This window comes from Oryctolagus cuniculus, chromosome 1, assembly GCF_051225735.1.
Source record: "Oryctolagus cuniculus isolate XC-2025 breed Fujian yellow rabbit chromosome 1, ASM5122573v1, whole genome shotgun sequence".
Classification (NCBI taxonomy): Eukaryota; Metazoa; Chordata; class Mammalia; order Lagomorpha; family Leporidae; genus Oryctolagus; species Oryctolagus cuniculus.
In genome coordinates, this window is record NC_142867.1 from 80,267,258 (window position 1) to 80,290,901 (window position 23,644).

The window sequence follows — 23,644 nt, forward strand, 5'->3', positions numbered from 1 at the left end:
CCTTGGCAGGCAATGGTCCTGATCAGAAAAAGAACAGGAAATCCCTGCGTGCTAAACATTCTCAGTTCTCACCTGTAATCTTATTTAATCCTTACAACAGTCCTACAGTATGTTACTAGTATTTCACTAGGCTAATGCAAAATTCTCAGCATATATTCTAATAAGTTTAGGAGATAGTATATGTTTTCGCATTTTGAATTGACTATACTCAGAACATAGCAGGTTTTTGTCTTCTCTTCAAATTATTAGAGCAAGGAACACTTTGTAAGGAGTCAAACAAGGGTCAAGTGTCTTACTTTCCAAGCAGGTTTGCTTTGAATGTATCTCTTTCATTAGAGGAGAACATTGCTTTTTTTTTAAATTCCTGAAACAAACTAGGGATTGCTTTATTGTGAACAAAGGTTTTGTGAATGTTTTGTGTATTTTGTTTTGTGTATTTTAAGAACCTGCCCTCAGGGAAGAAGTAATACTCTTGTAATAGGCTCACATTAAAAAAAAAAAAAAAAAAAAAAAAAAAAAAAAAAACCATGAGTATGATTACTCTAGTATGAATGTCTGTCAAATTCAGTGTCTTGTCTCCCAAAGCAAAAGAGTGGCAAGAACATATTCATGTCATCTGCCCTGACAAACATTTTAGTTAGGACATATTAATAGCCTGCTAGAAGCTATCACTGTTTGAACATTTAGGAGTTATTTTCACTTTTGAAGAGAGATTTCTTGGAAGCCAATGACATTGTTGAGACATTTGGTAGAAACCCAGCTTTTGTTTCTTTCAGAAACAACTTTGAATAATTGAAAGTTTATTTATAGTTTTGCATAAAACTAGACTTATAACAGTAAGTGAAAATAATAATATAACCTGGACTATCTTTTTTTTAAAAAATGGAGATTAGCTCCAAATAAATTTACACATTTTAAAATTATTCTTCCATCTCTTCTCTCTTCTTAATCATACTGGCATGCGATTTGTCTTTCATGTTGAATGTGAATATTGAGAAATTAAATTTATTTAAGGCTTTTGTTATATTTACCATGAATTAAAACACCCTGCTTCCCTCCTTCAGCAAAACACTCAACCCCAAAACCTTGTCTTAGGTGCCATTTCTAGGGAACCCAGCCTAAGATCCAACTGTTAGGATTTTTATTAGTAAGTATGGGTACAAAGGTCAATGTCTCAGCATTTTTACTAAGATATGATTAAAATATCAAGCAATGGAAAACAATCTAAATATTGAACCACAAATAGATAAACTCATATACAGGGACATTATATACATAGTATAAACAGAGTTTGCATATTAATTGATATGAGGATTTATGTATGTCATAATGTAGAGTATAAATGCATGTTACAAATAGCAGAACATTATAGTAGGATCTCGTATACAAATCAAGATTGTGTAGGTAAAGAAAAATGTTGAAAGATACTCTCACGTCCATGTCCATAGTAGCATTTTTCATAGCCAAGAGGGAGCAACTTACATGTACTCTGTGGATGTACAGGTAACCAAAAAGCTTTTATTTCTGTGGGTTATATTTATAGCTGCTTACCATTTTCAAAACTAAAACTGATTTAACTGTGCATATTTATGTTATGTGTGATATCTTTATATATATACATATATATATAAACACCACATATTGATTAGTTAAATCAGCAATATATTTTCAATAATCATTTCATGTTCATATTGTGATGTTACTACCTTTTAAATTTTGATTTTAGGGGTGGTCATTTGGCCTAATGGTTAAGATGTTGATTCAAATATTCATCTATAGGGTGACTGGCATTGTAGTGTAGTGGATAAAGCTGTTACCTTGCGATGCTTGCATCCCCTATGGGTGATGGTTTGAGTCCTGGCTGATCCACTTTTGATCCAGCTCCCTGCTGATATGCCTGGGGAAAGTATTGGAGGATTGGCTAAGTATCTGGGGCACTGTACCCATTTGGGAGACACAGAAAAACTCTTGGCTTCTGACTTGGGATTGGCCTGGTTCCAGCCATTGCAGCCATTTGGGGAGTGAAAAAGTCAATGGGGGATCTGTCTCTCCCTGTCGGTCCCTCTCTATCTCTGTAACTCTGCCTTTTAAATAAATAATGCATTTCTTAAAAGAAAGACAAACTAAAACTGAGACATTTTGAAAATATTCATTGTTTAAATATAACAATAGCAATAATAAATGTATTATGCTAGTCTAAATCACATAATTAGTAAGTAAAATGGCCCCACATTATACTTTTTCTAGTAGAAGGCATCTGGATTATTATGTTTACTTCTTCACCCAATATAGTGCATGTTTTTCTGTTGGAGAACTTGAAGAAAATCCAACCTCATGCAATTATATAATTGAATGGGGAGCCTATCATTGAAAATATTTCAGATAACTATATATCTCCTTTTTCTACACTGAACTTCACAATTGGTAATTTCTTAAGAGTTTCATTTCACTGTCAAATCTGAAGTCATATCAATGAACTGTTATACTTGCTACATTAGAATCTATTGTTTTATCTTCCATTATGAATACATATTTTACCAATATATGATTTTGTAATATCAAGCATGGATCATTTGCCAAACAGTTAAGAAGTTCTTCTAATTGAGAAAGCATAAAACTAAACAATGTTGAAAAGTCACATACATTTATATCTTTATAGTGATGAGTTTTAATTTTTGCTTCAAAGTTCATATTTCATCATTAGTAAAGTACAAAAACATATCATCAGCTGTTTTCTTTTAAATGACATTTTTATTCACTTTCCTTTTTTTAAGTGCAATTAAAAGTTTATTAAAAAAATTTTTTAAAGATTTTATTTATTTGACAGGTAGAGTTACAGACAGTGAGAGAGAGGACAGAGAAAGGTCTTCCTTCCGTTGGTTCACTCCTCCAAATGGCTGCTATGGCCTGCACCCGGCGCTGCACCTATCCGAAGCCAGGAGCCAGGTGCTTCTTCCTGGTCTCCCATGTGGGTGCAGGGCCCAAGCACTTGGGCCATCCTCCACTGCCCTCCTGGGCCAGAGCAGAGAGCTGGACTGAAGAGGAGCAACTGGGACTAGAACCCGGCGACCATATGGGATGCTGGCTCTGCAGGTGAAGGATTAATCAAGTGAGCCATGGCACCTGCCTCCAGAAAAGAAAAAGGACAAACTGCATCTCATTTCACTGACTGCTTTAATGGGCCCTATAAACTTGCAGTAATGGTAAACTATGCAGTTTACATTAAAATCTATGCAGTAACAGCAGACTTACAATAAAACCTCTGGTGAACCTCAAATATAGTTCAAATAAGAGATGCTTGTGAAAATTTTTACAGTTTATTAATTCCCATGAAAAATTCACACATTCAACATAAATAAAGTCACTGCAAAATCTACTCCTTCGGCTGTTATTCAATCTTCAGCTCATTTTTTTGCAAGCACCAACTTTGGCCTTGGCAGCTTGCTGGACCTTCTTCACCCTGTTCTTATGCTCCTTTTGCTGTTTTCTTGCGATCTTTTTCTTCTCATACAGGCCATGTTTTGCACATCTGTGTTTGGGCTCTTTTTTCTTAGCATAATCCAAGGAATCATAAATCATGCCAAAGCCCATTGTCTTGCCACCACCAAAATGAGTTAGGAATCCAGATACAAAGATGACATCAGGAGTGGTTTTATACATTTTGTCGAGTTTTTCCCAAATTTCTACATTTGGCACAGTTGCCCTTCCCAGTTTGGAGAACATCAATGACCATTTGTTTCCTCTGAAGTAGTTGGTTAGTCATGAACGTCCTGATCAAGATAGTTACTGTGTCATTCATGATGGCAATGGCCCCTTATGCAGCCCCACTTTCTTAATTTATAATTTTATTTTGTTTCAGCAACAGAGTAACATATATATACATATATATATAAAGATTTTAGTTAGTTTATTAATTTTTAAGATAACATCTTGCTTTATTGTTTTGCTTTTTTAATTTTTGTGTAATATTTTGACTTCTTAAATAAATATATAAATCTTAAAAGAATATAAGACACAGCCAGGTGCCTAACACATATGAATAGGAAGTGTAATAATGGCAATAATATTTGTTGTAGAGTTGCAGTTAAGCAGTGAGGATAAGAAATAAAACAGGAATCAGTTCCAACTTTAACTCTCCATTTGTTCTTTGACCTTAGACCAGTTCTTTGGCATCTCTAAGCATTTGTTATCAAGTCTATAACAATCTAGCCACCTAATTTATAGTATTTATAGTATTTATAGTATTTTTCTCAATTTGATATGAATGAATCATATAAACTCTTAGAAAAATGCCTCTATATAGTAACTACCACTAAAATGAATCAGACTTTCCATTGTAATTGTAAACCAAATGATTTAATCACTCACACTTTCAATCATTAATCATTAACTAACCTTCTTTCCAATTGTCTTTTAGAAAACAGGATTTTTATTTTTTGTGTTTTCTTTTTAAAAATCTCTTGTTAATATAAAAAGAACAGATTTCATGTATTTCATTGGTACAATTCAAGGAGATAACCGTAATTTCCTCCTTCTCTTTCTCCCTCCCTCACTGCCCCTCCTTCCTTCCATTTTTTTCTTTGATTTTTTCAAAAACATAATTTCACTCCACTCCATAATCACAGGTTTAGTGCACCAGTAATCATTATATTCAAAGAGTAAAAAATAGAAAGAACACAGTTCCACAAGAGTATAAACAAGGGCTGAAAACAATTAAATCAAAAGATGTTCACTTTAGCCAATGCCTCTCAAAGCAGTATGTATAATGCCTATCCAACAAAGTTGTCTTTTTCAAGAGAATTCAGAGATGAGGGAAGAGCATGTTCTTAAACTAACCTTCCAGAATCATCAGAGGTTGTTATGATCTCCCCAAATGAATAAAGAGGAGGGAAAAGCAATCACTAACTAAGGAGACTGTGAATTACAATGGTGGGAGGAAACTAGGCATTAGATATAGAAATCAAGAGCTACATCTGTGATAATGAAGCAGCCAACAGAGTAATTTTTGTTGCATGAAATTAAACCGGGAACTCCCCTGCCCAAATCCTACTGGCCTCACTGTTTTTATCCTAACTTTAATTTAGATCATACTCTTAATCACAACTTCTGTTTTCTGAATATTCTCAATTTTTAAGTTTAATAATAGCACTTAGCCATATTTCCCCAACTTGGTTCCTGCCTACAATTCAACTTTGTTACTTAAACTTCTTTCTGTGGTCCTGTCTCTCCCACCTGTTTGTTTTGTCTGAATGGACTTTGAAATTATATCTTACCCCACCTTTTCCCAAGAGGTATATGAGAGAGAACACAAAATAACAAAAGCTCACATATTATTAATGCCTAATTGATGGACATGAAATTCCTACTCCACCTGCATAACCTTGATAAACTCAGAACTCTGAACCTCAGTTTTATTGCCGTCATAACATCTAATCAACAAGGCTGCTGTTGAAATTGAAGTATGCATGTCACAAAAAAGCAGTTAACACAGTTAATATTAAAATAGCTCTTATTGTAATTATTATTCACATTATTATTAGTCCTGACACAATGAATAGAAACATTTATGGTATTAGTTAAATTTTAAATTGATATTTTGCAAAACCAAACATGGAATTACTTGGTATCCTCAGGACTGTCAATGATGAATTGTAATGAGGGAAGTCAGACATCTTATACTACCTCTGAACCCCTAAGACAAGGTGAAAGGAATTCTCTGGAACTGAAAGCAAGAGTTCATGTAACAGTCTGCAAAGATCTGCTCTAAGTGCTGTTACAAACTGAAGTGAGAATGCCTATCAGGATTATTATAAAATGCTCTATGACTTTTCATTCTCAAAAGGAGTAAAAATAATCAGAAGCTACAGGAGAGAGAGCAAATTGGCTCAGCTTAATTCATTTGATTAATCTATCCATTGTACCCAAATTAATGCCACTCAATCACACAAAGATTAGTTCAATACTCTCTAGACATCAGAATGTAAGTATTCTATAATGAATTTTATTATTGATTTTATTATTGTGAAACGGGCTTTCAATTGTAGTTTTAAATCAAATGATATAATCACTTAGATTTTCAATTATTACAGAAAACTCTTTCAATTTTCTTTTTTCTACCAACAGGATTTGCTAATCCACTTACTGGGATAGCAGATGCCACTCAAAGCAGCATGCATAATGCTTTGCATATGTATATGAATGGAACGATGTCCCAGGTACAGGGATCTGCCAATGATCCCATTTTTCTCCTTCACCATGCGTTTGTTGACAGGTTGGTTGACACTGCTTTATAGATTGTGTGCCTATTGGATTTAAATGCAGCAGATGTATGTAAAATATGACTGTAGTTATCACATAAAAAGAGTTATGGTCTATGATCACAGATCAGATTCTTTCAGAAAAAGACACTGAACAAGGATTTTAGATGCAAATATTTTGTAAAAGAGGTATGTCATTATAAAGAAAGTAGGGGGTGGGTAGGGTAAGATAAGAAAAGGGTAAAAGCCAAATAATTTAATTTCAGTTAAAGTCTCAGACTCAGCCAGATCTTGGTAGACATTGGCATTTACCTCAGTTTGCCCTATCTGAAAGCAAAGGATATGAATTCCATACTAAATATCCATTGACTATAATTTGTCCTCTGATGTGGATGGACAATGCCTAGAAACCTGTCTGATTGTAGATAAAGTGTGCGGCTCCAGTGCCCAAGGTCAGCCTTCTGAATGGTTGTAAGGGCATGCAGTTAAGAGTAAAGCACATAGAAGCAGGAAAGAAAGCACACAGAGCTAGCACAAGAGCTAAGACCATCTGAGTTAGGACATACCTGCTATATTTATCATCAATATGTACTTGTTTCTCTCTGTCAACTTTATTATTACATACCATCTTTTATACCTCAGACCCTCATATAATAGCAAGTACAGTCCTTGATCACTCCCATTGGCTTGAGCAATATATGACCAGTTCTCCAGACACAGGGTTGTATGGTTCAACTGTCCAATTTACAATTTAATGTGACTTAATTATAATGGAGCTTTATTCATCTTGTTAATCCTGTTCTATTAGTTGTGTTATTACAACTTAACCATATCGGGTTTTAGGTTTACTGATGGTAGCAGAAAAGAAAGTAACAGAGGAAGGTTAGCTATTTGTTTCTTGAATTCTTCGAAAGGAGAGAGGAAAATCATGACAGGTTAATGCTGTAGAGCTCTTTATTTGCTCACTGTAAAGTAATTTTTTCACACCAGATAATGAACACAGAGCAAGATTTATATCTGCTTTAAGGCACTTTGGTAAATACAACAACACTATCTTCCCTATTCTATTAAAATCATAATTCAGATTTATTCAGTTATTTTTAATGTTTATGTATTTTATTTGTTTGAAAGGCAAAGAAACTGATAGAGAGGGCTGGGGAAGGTATCTTCCATACACTAATTCACTCCTCAGATGCTCACAGCATTCCAAGCTGGACCACACCAAAGTCAGGAGCCCTGAATTCAATCTGAGTTTCCCACATGGATGGCAGGGATCCAAGTACTTGAGTTATCTCCTTTTTCCTTCCAGGATACACAATCAGAGGGAAGCTGAAATTAGAGATAGATCTGGAACTTGAACCTCAGCACTCTGATATGGAATGTGGCATCATATTAACTGCCAAGCTAATATTCCATTCTGATTTTTAATATTTAATTGGCTTCAGGGAAACTCTCATGCAATGAAAATTAACTAACATCTCATGCCAAGTTTTATTCAGAAACCAGTTTTTAAGAACATGTATAAGCTCCAAAATTATGATAGCAATACAAGATTATAATCATCTACACACATATATAAGGGAAGAAGGAAGGTTGAAAAATAAATATTACCAGAAAAGATAAATTGAGTCCTTTAAAATAATTATTCTTATATGCTTTTGTCCTCATGAATTTTTGAAATACTTATTATCATTTGAAAGGCAGTAATAAAGAGAGGCAAAGAATGAGAGAGAGAGAATGAGAGAGAACGACCAATCTTCCATCTACTGATTCACTCCTCAAATACCTGGAGTTTGCAGCTCCATCCAGGTCTCCCAAATGGGTGACAGGGACTCATCATCTCTGCTCCCAAGGCATATTTGCAGGGAACTGAATTAGCAGTAAATTAGCCAGGACTTGAACCAGCACTCCTATAAAGCATGCAGACATCCCAAGTGGTGACTTAGCTGTGTCACAATGCCAGCCTCAAGTTCTCATGAATGCTTGAGATTTTAAAAACTCTACAACTCTAATATATATATAATCACTTGAAGTCCACTAAAAATCTATTAGAACTGATAAATGAATTCATTAATGTCAAGTAATGCTTCCATATACTAATAATGAATTATATTAATAAGAAAGTATGAAAAAATCTCATTTACAATGGCATCAAAAATAAAATACACATAAGAAAACATTAAAAAGGAAGTAAAAACTATCAAACAGTGTGAAATAAATTACAGATAACACAAATAAGTAGATATTCCTTATACAATGGTTAGAATTAATGTTGTTAAAATACTGATACTACCCAAAGCAGCCTACAGATTCAGTTCAATCCCTATAAATATTCAAATGTCATTCTTCACAGAAAGAGAAAAATAGCTCTAAAATTCACATGGGAATTTACAAAGACCCTGAATAATCAAAACTATATCCAGCAAAAAGAACAACATTCCTTATTTCAAGATGCATGAGCTGGGTGGTACTAATGCCATCTTACATGTTAAAGTGATCATATTAAGTGTGTAATTATCATATAGATAGGATAAAGTGTCAAGGGGATCAAAAAATAAGACCAAGTGTCTGGTAATAACAATAGATAGAATTAAAAAGGAGAGAATGTTCCAACATGGGAAGCAGTCCGCACAGCAGACTCATAGAAAGATAAATGCCCTAAACAGCACTCTGACCTCAGAATCAGCCCTCAAAGCATTTGGATCTGGCTGAAAAGTCCATGAGAGCATTTCAGGCAGGGAAAGCCAAGACACTGAGGCAAAAAATGTTCTACATGAAGGATCTATGTGAATGAGACCCCAGTGGAAAGAGGTCATCAAAGAAGGATGTACTTTTCTCTGAAAGGAAGAGAGAACTTCTACTTTGCTTATGGCCCTGTCTAAATACTGACAGATTTTGTGAATTAAAAGTCTTTCATAGTCTTGGCAGCTCATGACAAGAGCCTCGGGTGATCACTGACATCATAAATAAGAGTGTTAATTGTTAAATTAACAACAGGATTCACTGTGAACTTACTCCCCATGTAGGACTTCTGTCCTTAATGAGTTGTACTATGAGAATTAACTGTAAAACTTGTTTTCAAACAGTACTTTGTACTTTGTGTGTGTGTGTGTGCAAATTGTTGAAATCTTTACTTAGTATAGAGTTGGTCTTCTGTATATAAAGTTAATTAAAAATGAATCTTTGGATCAGCATAGCTCCAGCCATAGCGGCCATTTGTGGGGTGAACCAATGGAAGGAAGACCTTTATCTCTGTCTCTCTCACTGTCTAACTCTATCTGTCAAATAAATTTAAAAAAAATGAATCTTAATAAAGAAAGGGATGGGAGGAAGAACCACTATATTCCTAAAGCTGTACCTATGAAATTTGTATTCTTTAAATAAAAGCTCTATTTTTTCTCTTTTTTAAAATTTTTAATTTTTTTAACTTTTATTTAATGAATATAAATTTCCAAAGTACAGCTTATGGATTACAATAGCTTTTCCCCCCCATAACTTCCCTCCCACTGGCAACTCTCCTGCTCCCTCTTCCCTTCCATTCGCATCAAGATTCATTTTCAATTATCTTTATATACAGAAGATCAATTTAGCATATATTAAGTAAAGATTTCAACAGTTTGCACCCACACAGACACAAACTGCAAAATACTGTTTGAGTACTAGTTATAGCATTAATTCACATTGTACAACACATTAAGGATAGAGATCCTACATGAGGAGTAAGTGCACAGTGACTCCTCTTGTTGACTTAGCAAATTGACACTCTTGTTTATGGTGTCAGTAATCACTCTAGTCTCTTGTCATGAGTTGCCAAGGCTATGGAGACCTTTTGAATTCGCTGACTCTGATCTTATTTAGACAAGGTCATAGTCAAAGTGGAAGTTCTCTCCTCCCTTCAGAGAAAGGTACCTCCTTCTTTGATGGCCCGTTCTTTCTACAGGGATCTCACTTGCAGAGATCTTTCATATAAGTCTTTTTTTTTTTTTTTTTTTTTTTTTTTTTTGCAAATGCCTTAAGGGCTGATTCTGAGGCCAGAGAGCTGTTTAAGACATCTGCCATTCTATGAGTCTGCTGTATATCCTGCTTCCCACATTGGATCGTTCTCTCCCTATAAAAGCTTTCTTAAAAAATAAGATGATACTAATATAAAAACACATTGAAAATGGAACAGAATATAAAGTCCAGAAGACAATCCAAGATTTTATAATCAATTGCTTTTGTCAAAAGTGTTACAAATACACAAATGTAGAAAGAATTTCTCCGTAATAAATTTTGGAGATCTTTCTCCTTCCTGTTCTTCAATGTTTATATTTTGCTCAAATTTGTAAAGCTTTTGCTGTTACTTCTTTAAAAATCTTTCCACCTATGTTTCCCCTCTCTTAAAATTTTTTCATGAAGATGTATAATTAAAAAAATTCTTTACTGATGCTATCTCATAAATCTGGTAAGTTTTCTTTTTCAATTTCCTCCATTTGTCTCTTTTAACTATATTTTCCACTGCGCTGTCATCAAGTTGCAAATACTTTCTTCTACTAATAAGTTATGATAGCCGTGCTCTTTATTGCCTTTGGCATTTCATCCATTTTATTTTCCAGCTCCAGAAATTATGTTTCTTTTTTCCCCCTACAATGTAAAACTGGTCATTTATTGCTTTCATGATGTTATGGATTTGTTTCTCTATGTTTTCTTAGGTTCATGAGTTTCCTTAAAATATTTATAGTGAGTTTGTTTCAGGAAGTTTGTATTTCTCCATTTGGAGTCAATTACTGGGAGATTATCTTGTTCTTTTGGTAGTGTTATATCTTTTTGTTCTTTTATGTTTCTTGTTGCCTTATGTTGATGTCTGTACATTTGAAAAATGAGCTACCTGTTTCAGTATTTTCAGATTGGCTTTGTGTCAGAAAGTTCTTCATCAGGCAGCCCATCCAGAAATGCTGGGGATGCCATCTAGTGTGGTCCAAGTGGGGTTTTTTTGCAAGAGTCTTTGGGCAGGCTGGATCTGCTTGGTTGGATGTAAAGCCTTAGGCCTTAAGGGAAAGCCTGGTACTGGTACTGAAAGAAATACAAAACCCAGAGAAACTAAGCCTGCCTGATGCCAGAACTGGTCTGGAGCTTGGGTCTGATCAAGTCAGCTTAGATTTAGGTAGTCCCAGAGACCAAGTCTACTGAGAATTTCTGGATCTGGGCTAGTAGATCCTTTTGGCACTGGTTTGAGCTGAGAGGTTCAGTGCATGGATAGCAACCTGGAGCCTGGGGCTGTGAAGGTAGGCCAAGTGTTGGATGAACTGTACTGTAGTGATACAGCAGTGTACTGTAGTGATGAACTGTTACTGTAGTGATAGACCTGTTAATTGGGTCTGCTTGTGCCAACCCTGTGACTAGGGCTATGGTGATCATGTTGATGATAAAGCATGCCTGAAGCCTGGGGCCATGCACATTTTACTAGGGCAGACAAAGTCTTAGAGTATGATGCAAGGTCCTTTACTACTTCTTTTTCATTCCTCTACTCAGAGGGTATCTTTCTAAATGATGCTGTATAAGAATGGTGACAGATGATGTGGTTTGTGTAAAACTATTCTTCTTACCCTCCTTAATGCATTATTTCTTTCATCTGTGCTGTATACGGGTGTTATGGTCTCTCACTTGGATTCTTAGAACTTGTGAAGGTATTTTCATGTGTAGATTAATATTTGCATTGATGTCTCTATGGAGGACAAGTGCTGGAGAGTTCTACTTGCCATCTTGCTGATATTGCCTCTTAAATCTTTTGCAAATCGTTTTTTTTTAACTTTTATTTAATGAATATAAAGCAAATCTTTTTTAAAACTCATTTGATATGGAGAGAGACAGAGAGAAAGAGAGATATTCCATCCACTGAGTACCCCCCATCACCACCAAAAAAAAAAAAAAAAAATGCCTACAATATCCAGGGCAGGTGGGGCTAAATTGTGGGGATCAGAAGGCAATCCAGGTTTCCCACAAGAGTGTCAGGGACCCAATTACTTGAACTAACACAACTTCCTTCCAGAATCTGTATTTCTATGAACTGTAATTTCCATAAGCCATTTCCAGAAATCAGGAAATAGAGCCATGTGTTGAAGCAATGTGGGACATGTTGTGACTGGTGTCTTAATGGCTAGGCTGAACACTTGCCCCCATTTTGCTCAAGTCTTACAAAGGCAAAATTTAATACTGATTCAATGCTATGAACATGTTTTTAAATTTTATCATGTTACTAAACCATCAGACTTGTCTCTAGGCACTGAGGAAACTGAATAATGAGACAGAATCACTGGTCTGAAAAAGCTGGGTCTCAAGGGAAATATGAGCAGATAAGCAAGTATTGTGTATTATGATTCATGCACAATCAGGTAGGAAACACTTGGAAAACTGCATAAGAATAATGATATATGCGCTGATCCATGAAGAGTTCCAAATATATAAGATAAAAATATGCATGAGAAGCCCAGCCCCTGGCTCACTGAAACAAGTAACACTGGAAATATTAACTGAGAAAGAAAATGGACGTTTGGTGTCTAAAACAAGGAAACAGAGTTCAAGACTTACATGCAGACAAAGAATAGGATTCCAGGGTTCCATTAATCTGCAATCAAAATATACTACTCCTGGACACTCATGCTAATTCTGATTCTCTGTACTAATTTGAAGTACAATATATTAATAATGTACAATATATTAATATTCAATTTAATATAATAATTTATACAGATAAATATATTTAGTATTTACTATTTGGGGATACTTTAAGAGGTTTGGGAAAAATGCGTACTATCATTTAATTCCATTTCCGTGAACTTTTTGAAGTACCCTCATAAATTTTGCATAATTGTAAATCTCTTTACAAGTTTTATTTCACATAATCATCATGCATAAGTTGGTAATATGGGTTCTACATTATTTTACTTCTATGTTGAAAAAGAGCAGTGGAGAAGTTCAATAATGTGCTCCAAATTAGATAACCAGCAAAGCGCGCAGGTAAGAGGAAATAATGTGATCGCCTACAAAGCCGTATCCTTGATGACTGTGGATAATTTCTTGCAGTCTCAAAAGATCAATGTGCTGCCAACTGCTGTATCAGAAAAGATTCATTCACTCATAAAACATTTTAAGTTCTGATTATATTTGAGATACCATGCTAGATATTATGTCTTTTTATTTATTAGGATGGATAAAAATGCCTGATTTCTAAAACTTACAGTCCATTAGAGGAGGCAGAATATAATAGCAATAATCACAGCAATATGGTATTGCCTCGATAAGACGTATGAGGGGTATATAAATCAAAGAAGAGGAAAAAATACCTCTGCTCTGAGAATTAGGAAATGCTTTCTAGCAAAGACTATGATTGGGTTGATTTTTGAATGATGAGGAGAATTTGCAGATGGAAAGGGACTGTGTATTATACCTAGGGAACAAATAAGGCAAAATATAAAATGGAAGCAGACACATTGAAGAAACTATAAAGTGTTCAGTTAGGCTGGGAATCAGGTTCCCAGCAGCAAATAGAGGGAACGATAAAATGAGACTTAAAGGGCCTGATACTCTACTGGCCTCTGGCTTTTTTGTTTGTTTTTAAATATATATAAAGAAAAATTGGGGGGGAATTATCTAAAACTTATTCCAGCACTACAAAAAATTTAAAAAATTCAAAAGTGAAGGAATGAACAAAATAAGAGAAGTCTCACTCTTCTGATATGTTCCAGTGTTTGCAGAGAAAATATGCTTTATACACACTAAAGAATTCCATTTCTGTTTGATTCTGTATATTTCTAATTATTAATGTATTCCAAAACTATTTATACATCAGTCCATGTAGATGTTTCGCATTCCTTGATGGGCATTTTTTCTGCCTTTTTTTTTTCTATTTCTTTACTGATTATATTTACATGACTTGCCTGTCAATAACAGTAGAACTATCTGCATACCCATAAACAGCAAATTAACCATATCTGCCACCTTACACTCTCACTCACTAACTATTAACAAATTTATCAATTTTTTACTCTGGAAAGTAGGAAAATATTCATTTGAATTTATTTATTTTCTACACATCATAGTTTAGTTATATTTGTTTCCATAAACCTGTTTACATCTTTTTATTTTATATTAATTTTTTAAAATTTTAATTAACATAATACCTGTACATTTTTGTGAGGTACAGTGCATTATACTTTATATTAAATTTATTTGCCTTTTTATTACTGAATCATAATGGATAATTTTTTAAAAAATTGCCATAAATATTACAAGTATTTTCTCCAGTTGTGTATTATGTTTAAATTTTTTTATTTATTTACTATTTATTAATTTTAATATTTGAAAGGCAGAGTGACAGGGAGAGAAAGAGGGAGGGACAGGCGGCATACTGCTCCACTCTTCAAATGCCCACCAACAGCCACGGCAGAGCCAAGCTGAAATCAGGAACCAGGAACTCCTTGAGGGTCTCACGTGAGGGTGGAAACTTACAGGTGAAGTACTTGGGTCATTATCTGCTGCCTGCCAGGCACATTAGCAGGAATCTTGATCAAAAGTGAATAGTAGCTGGGGCTCAAACCAGTGCTCAGGTATGAGATGCAAACATCCCAAGTGGTGGCTTAACCTGATAAGCCATAATGCTCATTCCTCTTTTAAAGTTTTAGTGTTATTTTTCTTGCTATTCAACTTTTTATAAACTCTCTTTTATTAAAATATTTGTTCCTGGATTCATGGTCTTTAACTTTATGCTTTTTAGTGTTCTCTGCAAAAAGAATGACGTGGTTTAAATCTCCAAGATCCCTTCTGACCTTTACAACACTCTAGATCATATCTTGCTGAAGAAAACCAGTGGATTGCATTAGTACAGTTGCAGGTCTTTAGCAAACTTTTTTTAGTGAAATTAATTATGCTTTGGTTACTATTTATAAGTAAGTGACAGATAAGTCTAAGTTAATGAATTCTTCTTTATTCATAGCAATGTTTGACAAGAGATTCTAACCTGTTCTCAAGTTTGTTAAGAACTTTCTGACAAGCAAAAGGGGTTGAAGAGTGATCACCCTGGAAAAAAAAAAAAAAAAAAAGACCAGGTTGGAGTAGAAGTAAAACTGATATCTTTAAACACCCTCCAGCTTGGATGGTGGGGAGGATATTGAATGAATGAAAAGTAAGTCTTTCAGCAGCTACTAAGTGCCAAGTCTTGTGCTTAGGGCTTTCTCACACATTATTTCAATGGATGTTATGTTCCACAAGAAGGAATGTCTGAATCCCAAACTTTAATTACTTTCATACGTACACTCATCCACCCTATTATTCCCATCATATTATACTCTGCTTACTAGTCTGCTTTCTTAACATTGCTTCCTGTTAATTCTGCACAGACTATATCAGATTCCACTGCTAGGAACTAGCAGAGTGACAAGACAATGTCCAACAAGTATTTAAGCAACTTACAGTGTTTATTCAATTATTCACTTAATTTTGTAGGTTTTTAAAAATTTATCTTCACTTTATTTGAGACACAGAAAAACAGAGAGACAGAGAGGGACAGAGAAAGACCCAGAGGGAGACAGAGACAGAATGCCAAGGACTAGGCCAGGCCACAACCAGGAGTCCAGAACCCAATCTGGATTTCCAACATGGTGTGAGGCACACAAGTACTTGAGTCGTCAACTGCTACCTCCTTTGGTGTGCATTACAGAGATCTGTATCAAAAGCAGCATAACCGGGACTCAAATCAGGCACTCTGATATAGGATACAGACATCCCAAGTAGTATCTTACCCACATGCCAAATGCCCACCCCATCACCATTCATTTATTCCTATATATTTGACAGATTTGTTCATGAATTTATTTAGCAAATAACTAGTGAGCATCCACAATTATACTAAGCAATGAAAATACACAAGTAGCAGTGAATAAAATAAATTCAAATGCCTGCTCTCATTGTTATTATTTCATTACAATCTCACAATAACTACATGTGACCATGTTCCAATTTCCACAGTTGAGAAAACTGCAGCAAAAGAAACAAACTCACATTCCTATACATAGACATTAAAAGATGACACCAACTTATGGACCCAGATCCTTTAAGCACTTCTCACTACATCATTCAGCCTTCTGCCATAAATAATATAAAAATCCTTTATTAAAATCAAGAACATGAAGAGACCCAGGTTCAATACTTTTCTGAAGAGAATAAAGATATCTTATTATTTCTTTGAAGTTTAGTGTCCAGGCAAAAATGACCACAAATGATTTCTTTGGCTCTTGGATGGGAGGCCTTGAGTGAAGGGGATTATTTGGACTTAAAGAATCAACTGGAGGTTGTACTCTGACATCTAGAGTTTCAGTAATTTTCTCAGACAAGAACATTGTGTTCTGAGTGGTTAGTGACAGGATAGGCCAGTGGAAGAAAAGCTATTTGTAAAATATTCAGGATATTCTTATTAACATTCCTGGAACTTTAGATAAATCATCTAACTTTTCTGAGTCTTCCTCTCATCTATAGAAAGGGAGTCTTGGCCGGCGCCGTGGCTCACTAGGCTAATCCTCCGCCTAGCGGCGCTGGCACACCGGGTTCTAGTCCCGGTCGGGGTGCTGGATTCTGTCCTGGTTGCCCCTCTTCCAGGCCAGCTCTCTGCTGTGGCCCGGGAGTGCAGTGGAGGATGGCCCAGGTGCTTGGGCCCTGCACCCCATGGGAGACCAGGAAAAGCACCTGGCTCCTGACTCCTGCCATCGGATCAGCGCGGTGCGCAGGCCGCAGCGCGCTGGCCGCGGCGGCCATTGGAGAATGAACCAACGGCAAAGGAAGACCTTTCTCTCTGTCTCTTTCTCTCACTGTCCACTCTGCCTGTCAAAAAATAAAAAAATAAAAAAGAAAAAAAAAGAAAAAAAAAGAAAGGGAGTCTTTAAATAGGTTCTGACCAACTCAGAAGTTAAGGAAATTAAGCAAGTTATGAACCTAAATGCTCTCTGTCACCAGCAGGCAGCACAGTATGGTAATGCATTTAAGGGTCAGATTTAGGTATGAGTCAGTTCCACCAGCCATGGAGGCTTGGGACTATATAATAGAGAAAATTTAGTAATAATCAGGATGTTGATAGTAATAAAATGATACTAACTTGATACATAATAACAGGGAACTGTAATAATTATTATTCTCAATCAGTTTTAACAAGTGTTCTTCAACAAGTGACTACACTCAAATGTTTAGAGATTTTAGAAGATACCTAGAATAGGCACTGACAGGGAATAGAGTATGTTACTTGGGCTTCCAGATCCCATGAAAGTTATGCAAATGTTACTGGGAAACACTAATATTTTAGATGATACCCTATTCATTATTTTATCTAGGCATTCAATATTCTTTCAAAAAATATTTATTCAGCACGTGTTGGGCACTTGCTAATCTCTTCAGCTTCCGCATCCTTCCTAAAGGGGTATGTTGGTATACATGTAAGTAGGGGTTCCCCTACAATTATAGATCAAGAGGTAATGCAAGCATTGTCTTGTCAGTGCATCTTTCTCCACTTCCCGTAGGTATTTTCTACAATCTTGGGAGTCTCCAAAAATTTCTGTGCTTATCTTTTCTTTAGGACGTAACATGTATTATAAATGTCCATCACTAGTTTATCTAACAAGACTTAAATTGTTACCTCAACTCATATTTTACCTAGCACATCTTTTATCCATGTCCTCCATATCTAGATTAATGCACATTACATTTAGTTGAGTGAATAAATGAACATTAAATTGGCTAACTGTATTATACTAAGTAGCAAGATGTCTAATAGAGGTGTTAAACTAGTATAATGGAAAATTCTAGTGAACACCTAGTAAACTCAAAATGAAAAATTCAGTACCTATTAAAATAGTGTTAAATGTTTATAACTGTTCAGTTTAAACTTATGTAGATTATTAAATAAAGAAGGTAGTTTACAGAATATGATGTTTAATAACATTCAATTTTAAAAGCATGTGCATATGTATTCATGTATGCATATGTGCCTATTAATAGAGGTGAGGAGGAAGGATATAAAAAAAGTTAGCAATGAATCACTGGTTGGTGGGATTAGCATGAACTTTGCTTTGTATTTTTCGTAATTTTCAATTTTTTTTGCAATGGATATACTTATTTTTGCAACCAGAGGGAAAAAAAGAGCCAACAGACAAAAAATAAACAGAGTGGGTTTAAGTGTGCAATCATTTGCCTATTGTTCTCAAAGCTGCTTAAAATTGTATTCTCCTTTTTATCTATTTCTGTAAAAGTAATTGGTGGTGAATCGTATATATTTCTGAATCCTCTCTCTCATGAACTTACTGAGTAAAAGATTCTGCTAGACAGTTGAGCTCAGGGTGCTCCATTGTGCCTGATGCATTCCATCACTGTCTGCAGCAGTAGTTTCTCCGGTGCCTTCCCAGCTTAGCAGAGCCTGTCGATGGAGACAGCCCTGCATTCACTGACTAGCCACTCCCTTATTTCTGTGGATCTTAATTTCCCACTATGGGAATTTTCTGTATGAAATTAACTCTTGAAAATCCTTATCTCATTTTTACATGACCTATTTAATCTTTTGCTACACATTGGTCAGCAGTGTTTCCATTTTCAAGTTTTAGCAGTGAAATTAGGAGTTTTTACATGTAAGCTGCAACAGAGGCCAAGTAAATGGTAGATATTGGATAAGGTGCTGTGGATAAATGTCAGGGCAGCAGAAAGGGGGCTCTAGAAAAATCCCTGTTTCTTTTGCATTTATCTTCCAAAATGGTCCAGGTAACAAAACAAGCATATATCTGCACACTTGCACTCATCCATCTGTTTATTCAACAAACATTAAGTCTCCTTTATACAGCATGTGCTTTATTAGACCATGGGGATGGATTAATTATTGGTACAGTTCCTTTCTGCCTATTGTCCCTTAGCTCAATATTTAAATAGCTAAATAACATAAAGCAAAATACATCATCTGCAGTAATAGTGGCTTAGTAGGCCTAAAAATATGGGAATGGCCGGCGCAATAGGATAATCAAATGCCTGCAGCGCCGGCACCTCGGGGTTCTAGTCCCAGTCTGGGCACTGGATTCTGTCCCAGTTGCTCCTCTTCCAGTCCAGCTCTCTGCTGTGGCCCGGGAGTGCAGTGGAGGATGGCCCAAGTGCTTGGGTCCTGCACCCCATGGGAGACCAGGAGAAGCACCTGGCTCCAGGCTTCAGATCAGCACAGTGCGCCAGCCCTGGTGCACCAGCCCTACTGTGCCGGCTGCAGCGGCCATTGCGGGTGAACCAATGGAAAAGGAAAACCTTTCTCTCTGTCTCTCTCTCTCTCACTGTCCATTCTGCCTGTCAAATAAATAAATAAATAAATGAAATATTAAAATGTGGGAATGAACAAAAGAATACCAAAGAAGTAAGGACACTAGAGTGGTCTTCTTCAATCCCCGAGTCTGCAACATCTAGCACCATGCCTGGCACAAAGCAGACCTTCAATGGATAATTAGATTTCATTGCTTGGAATACAAATATGCTTGGGTGCCTTCTAAAGAATGAATAGGATTTTGATTTGTGACAATTGGGAATAAAAACGTTCAATTTGTAGGGTACACAATAAGAAAGACACAGAAGTATGATGTTAAAATAAACTTCCAAAAATATTCAATAGTTAAAACACCATTAAAATACTAAAATCACAACCAACGTTTATTGAGAAATTATGATGCACCAAATTCTAAGTACATCACATAAATTGCTTCATGCAATACACCGAGAATTCCTGCCAGGTAAAAACCATTAACATTGCATCTTAGAGGTGAACAGACTGAAATACACAGCACTGCGTAGTTGTACTTGTGCTGTTTCCAAAAGGGTTTAGGGAGAGACTTAGTATAAGGAATGTGTACCTTTGCACGGACAGAGAGAGCTTACTGTACTTCTCTCTCAGCAAAGGAGCAGGAGTTGTCAAGATTAGTGGTTATTTTGAACACTCTTTCAAGCACTGTGGTTCCTGCAGCAAGAGGCTATCTCAGCAGAATAAGCTGGGTAAAAACAAACAAAAAACTTACCAAATTCAAATAGGAAATAGGGGTTTGGAGAAGTGGATTAAGAGGAAACTAAGGTTGGCTGGTGCTGCAGCTCACTAGGCTAATCCTCCGCCTGCGACGCTGGTACCCTGGGTTCTAGTCCCGGTTGGGGCACCAGGTTCTGTCTTGGTTGCTCCTCTTCCAGTCCAGCTCTTTGCTGTGGCCCGGGAGGGCAGTGAAGGATGGCCCAAGTGCTTGGGTCCCTGCACCCGCATGGGAGGGAGACCAGGAGGAAACGCCTGGGCCCTGGCTCCTGGCTTCGGATCAGCGCAGCACTCCGGCCGTAGTGGCCATTTTGGGGGTGAACCAATGGAGGGAAGACCTTTCTCTCTCTCTCTCTCTCTCTCTCTCTCTCACTGTCTAACTCTACCTGTAAAAAAAAAAAAAAAAAAAAAAAAAAAAAAAAAAAAAAACAGGAGAAGAAGAAGAAACTAAGGGAGAACCAAGACTGGACCAAAAATTGGAGCTGAAGGAGTTTGCCATTTAGAGTGCCCAGAAGCTTAAACCAGTCATATTAATGAATTCTTAAACTTTCTCTGATGTGGCTGGGGCTGTTATCAGTCATTCTGAATGAGCAGGCTCTAGTCAGGAACTAAGTGAGACAGATGTAGAAAAGGCAGGACAAAGCACCATCTCTAATGCTAACAATCTGAATACTAGCTTCTTTATAAGTGTAAAGAGAAACCTTGTGGTGGAGGAACCATGAGATCTGGCGTCAGAGAACCTGTGATCCTGTCATTGTGCTATTTCATGATTCTTGTATGAACCTGGGAAAGTTGCAGAATCTCTTTGAACCTATTTCCTCGCTTGCAAAAAGGTGGTAATAATAGCACCTTCCCCATAGGAATGTGAGTTTAAGCTTTATAACCTGTAGTGCAGTATATAAAGGCTCGCTCGTGCAAAGAGAGTAGAGTGCAAAGAGCTTTTTAAAAAGCACATCCAATGCTTTTGTTCTCTATTCACTATTTTCTAAATGTTTTTCTGTATGGGCAAGATGACACTGATTCTCCTATAGCCGGTTTCTTGCATGCCAGAGAATCCTGGCTAGATGCAAACCTGAAGCAAAACATCCCATGGGTGGCGAGCCTGCCTCACTCCTCAGGTACAGATTAATTACATCTTGGAGAGTGACTTCTTGGCTGTATTTGCCAATGAGGCTTCCCTTTCACTCTACTCCACAAGCCTTCCCTGCGCTATCCTGCTAAGACGGCTGTCCTGACCCATGTGCCCTGTTTGAAGGTGCCAACTTGGCAGCTCAGAAACAGTCCACATAGAAGGCTGGTAGCAAGGCAGGTCCCTGGGGCTTCAGGAATGAACAGCAGATTGTTTCTCCGCTGGTGATTGTGAGGCTGAAGCTTGCTCAGAGAGGCAGAAATCCCAGGGTGATGGAATGAGGTGAGCTCACAAGCCAGAGAAATGCCTTAAAGTCTGCTCCAGCAATCAGATGGGATGGCAGAGGGGGGCCTGTGTGTTCCTGGACTTCTTTTCACATTTTGGATTGTGACCAGCTTTAAAAATGTTCCCTGAGTTTTTTTTCCTAAAGCAGAATTAATTCCCTAGAATAGCAGTTGCAGCATTATAATCATATTTGCCCATATTCCCACAGCTGTTTTTCTTGCTGCTGCTACTGTGGTTAGATTTAGCTCTAATACCAGCCTGCGTTTGTTCAATATATTCTTGGCTTATTTGTCTCTCCCAGTAAATCTTGAACTTGTAGAAGACAGAGTCTATATATTGACCAGCTCCAGTACCCAACACAGATCCTAGCACATAATTGTCATTCATTAAATGTTTATTAGATTAAAATGTGTAATTGATAATTCTGAAGCAGGCAACCATCTGCTGGGTTATCATAGCATCTTGTTGTGGAGTAAAATATTAACCTAAGGGAATTGAATTGTACCCTCTCAAGTAATATAGAAATCATGCACTGTAAATAATATCCCAAAGCATGTCCCTCCCACAAAGTGGGAAATCTTCCAAGTCTTTGTAGGATTAATGTGTTTTGGTTGTAGAGAAATAAAATCACTTAAAGTACTGGTAAACTAAAAATACCCAACGAAAGACCAAAGAGAAGCATGAATTTTCCTTATTTTTAGTGAACTTCTGAACATGAAAGAGAATTCCTAAATCATAATCCAAACTTCTCATTTTACAACTAAGGAAATTGTGGACTAGAGAAGACCACCTGTCCAAAGACAATTTTCTGCAAAGTAGTGGCAGGAGTCCCAAATAAGAAGTCTTAGAAGGCAGTCTTGTGATGTGGGATATGAGGTCCCAGGAGGCAGTGTGGACTAGTTAACATGACAGGGGGATGTTTAACGAAAGCAGACAGAAGCAGTGTGACTATATGGAAAGGTCACTGTCATAATTATTTAGAGAGCCAAAGGTCAGAACTGCTGAAATAGCACAAAATATCAGATGCAAATTATGAACAAGCCTAGGAAATAAAACAAAGGCTTGCAATCAAGAGACTAGGAAGCAATAAATCACATCATTAAAGTCACAGGTTTTAGCACTGGACATGCCTTACATTGAATCCCAGAGCTGATGCATCTAATTATGCAAGGGTACTTCTGAAACAGAATTAAAAATAAGTTTAGAGGTGAGCAGTTGGCCCAATGATTAAAATGCCCAAGTTTCAAATTGGAATACCTGGGTTAGATCCTTGGCTCCAGTTCCTGATTCAAGATTCCTGCTAATTCACACCCTGGGGAGGCAGCAATGTGTCTCTGCAACCCATAGGGGAGCTCTGAATTGAGTTCAGGGCTCCTGGCTTCAGGCCCTCATTCCTCAGCCTTTGAGGGTAACTGGGGACTGAACCAATAGATGAGGGTGCTCTCTTTCTTTCTCTCAAATTTTAAAATCTAATTGTAGAATATATTTATTTTGATGCAATTACTTTGGTTATTCATATATAACTTTGTCATAATATGCATTTTCCATGAACTTCCTAAAGATACCGCCTATATTCTCTGCAAACTTCTTATTCTCCCTTAAACCTTCTTTTTCTTGGACACAAAAGGCATGGATATTAGTAACTGTCTGAGGTTGTAGCTTTGATTATTAATATATCTTTATAAGCATTTACAAACACTCTTAGCAGACACTCAAAAGACAGCCAAGGTCTTTTCCATAAAAAATGCATCTTACACGCTAGTGGAAGAGGAACACTACAAGAAAACCTGGAAAGAAAAAAATCAGCACAACTGCATACTATGATGTGACAGAAAATGCATCATTTATAAAGAATTACTTGGCAAACGGTTCTAATTGAGATAGTCTGGTCAGAGCTGGCCTCTCTGAGAAGTGAGC

General features: G+C 36.6%; 1 protein-coding gene and 1 pseudogene across 1 annotated transcript in view; one reads left to right on the top strand and one right to left on the bottom strand.

The window, feature by feature from the left end:
- Positions 1-23,644, top strand: part of TYR (tyrosinase) — a 111,861-nt gene that overhangs the window by 30,610 nt on the left and 57,607 nt on the right. Inside the window, 1 exon segment of the mRNA NM_001082077.1 lies at positions 6,124-6,271. Coding sequence (NP_001075546.1) covers positions 6,124-6,271 — 148 coding nt within the window.
- On the bottom strand, positions 3,400-3,799 carry LOC100340373 (small ribosomal subunit protein eS24 pseudogene; annotated as a pseudogene).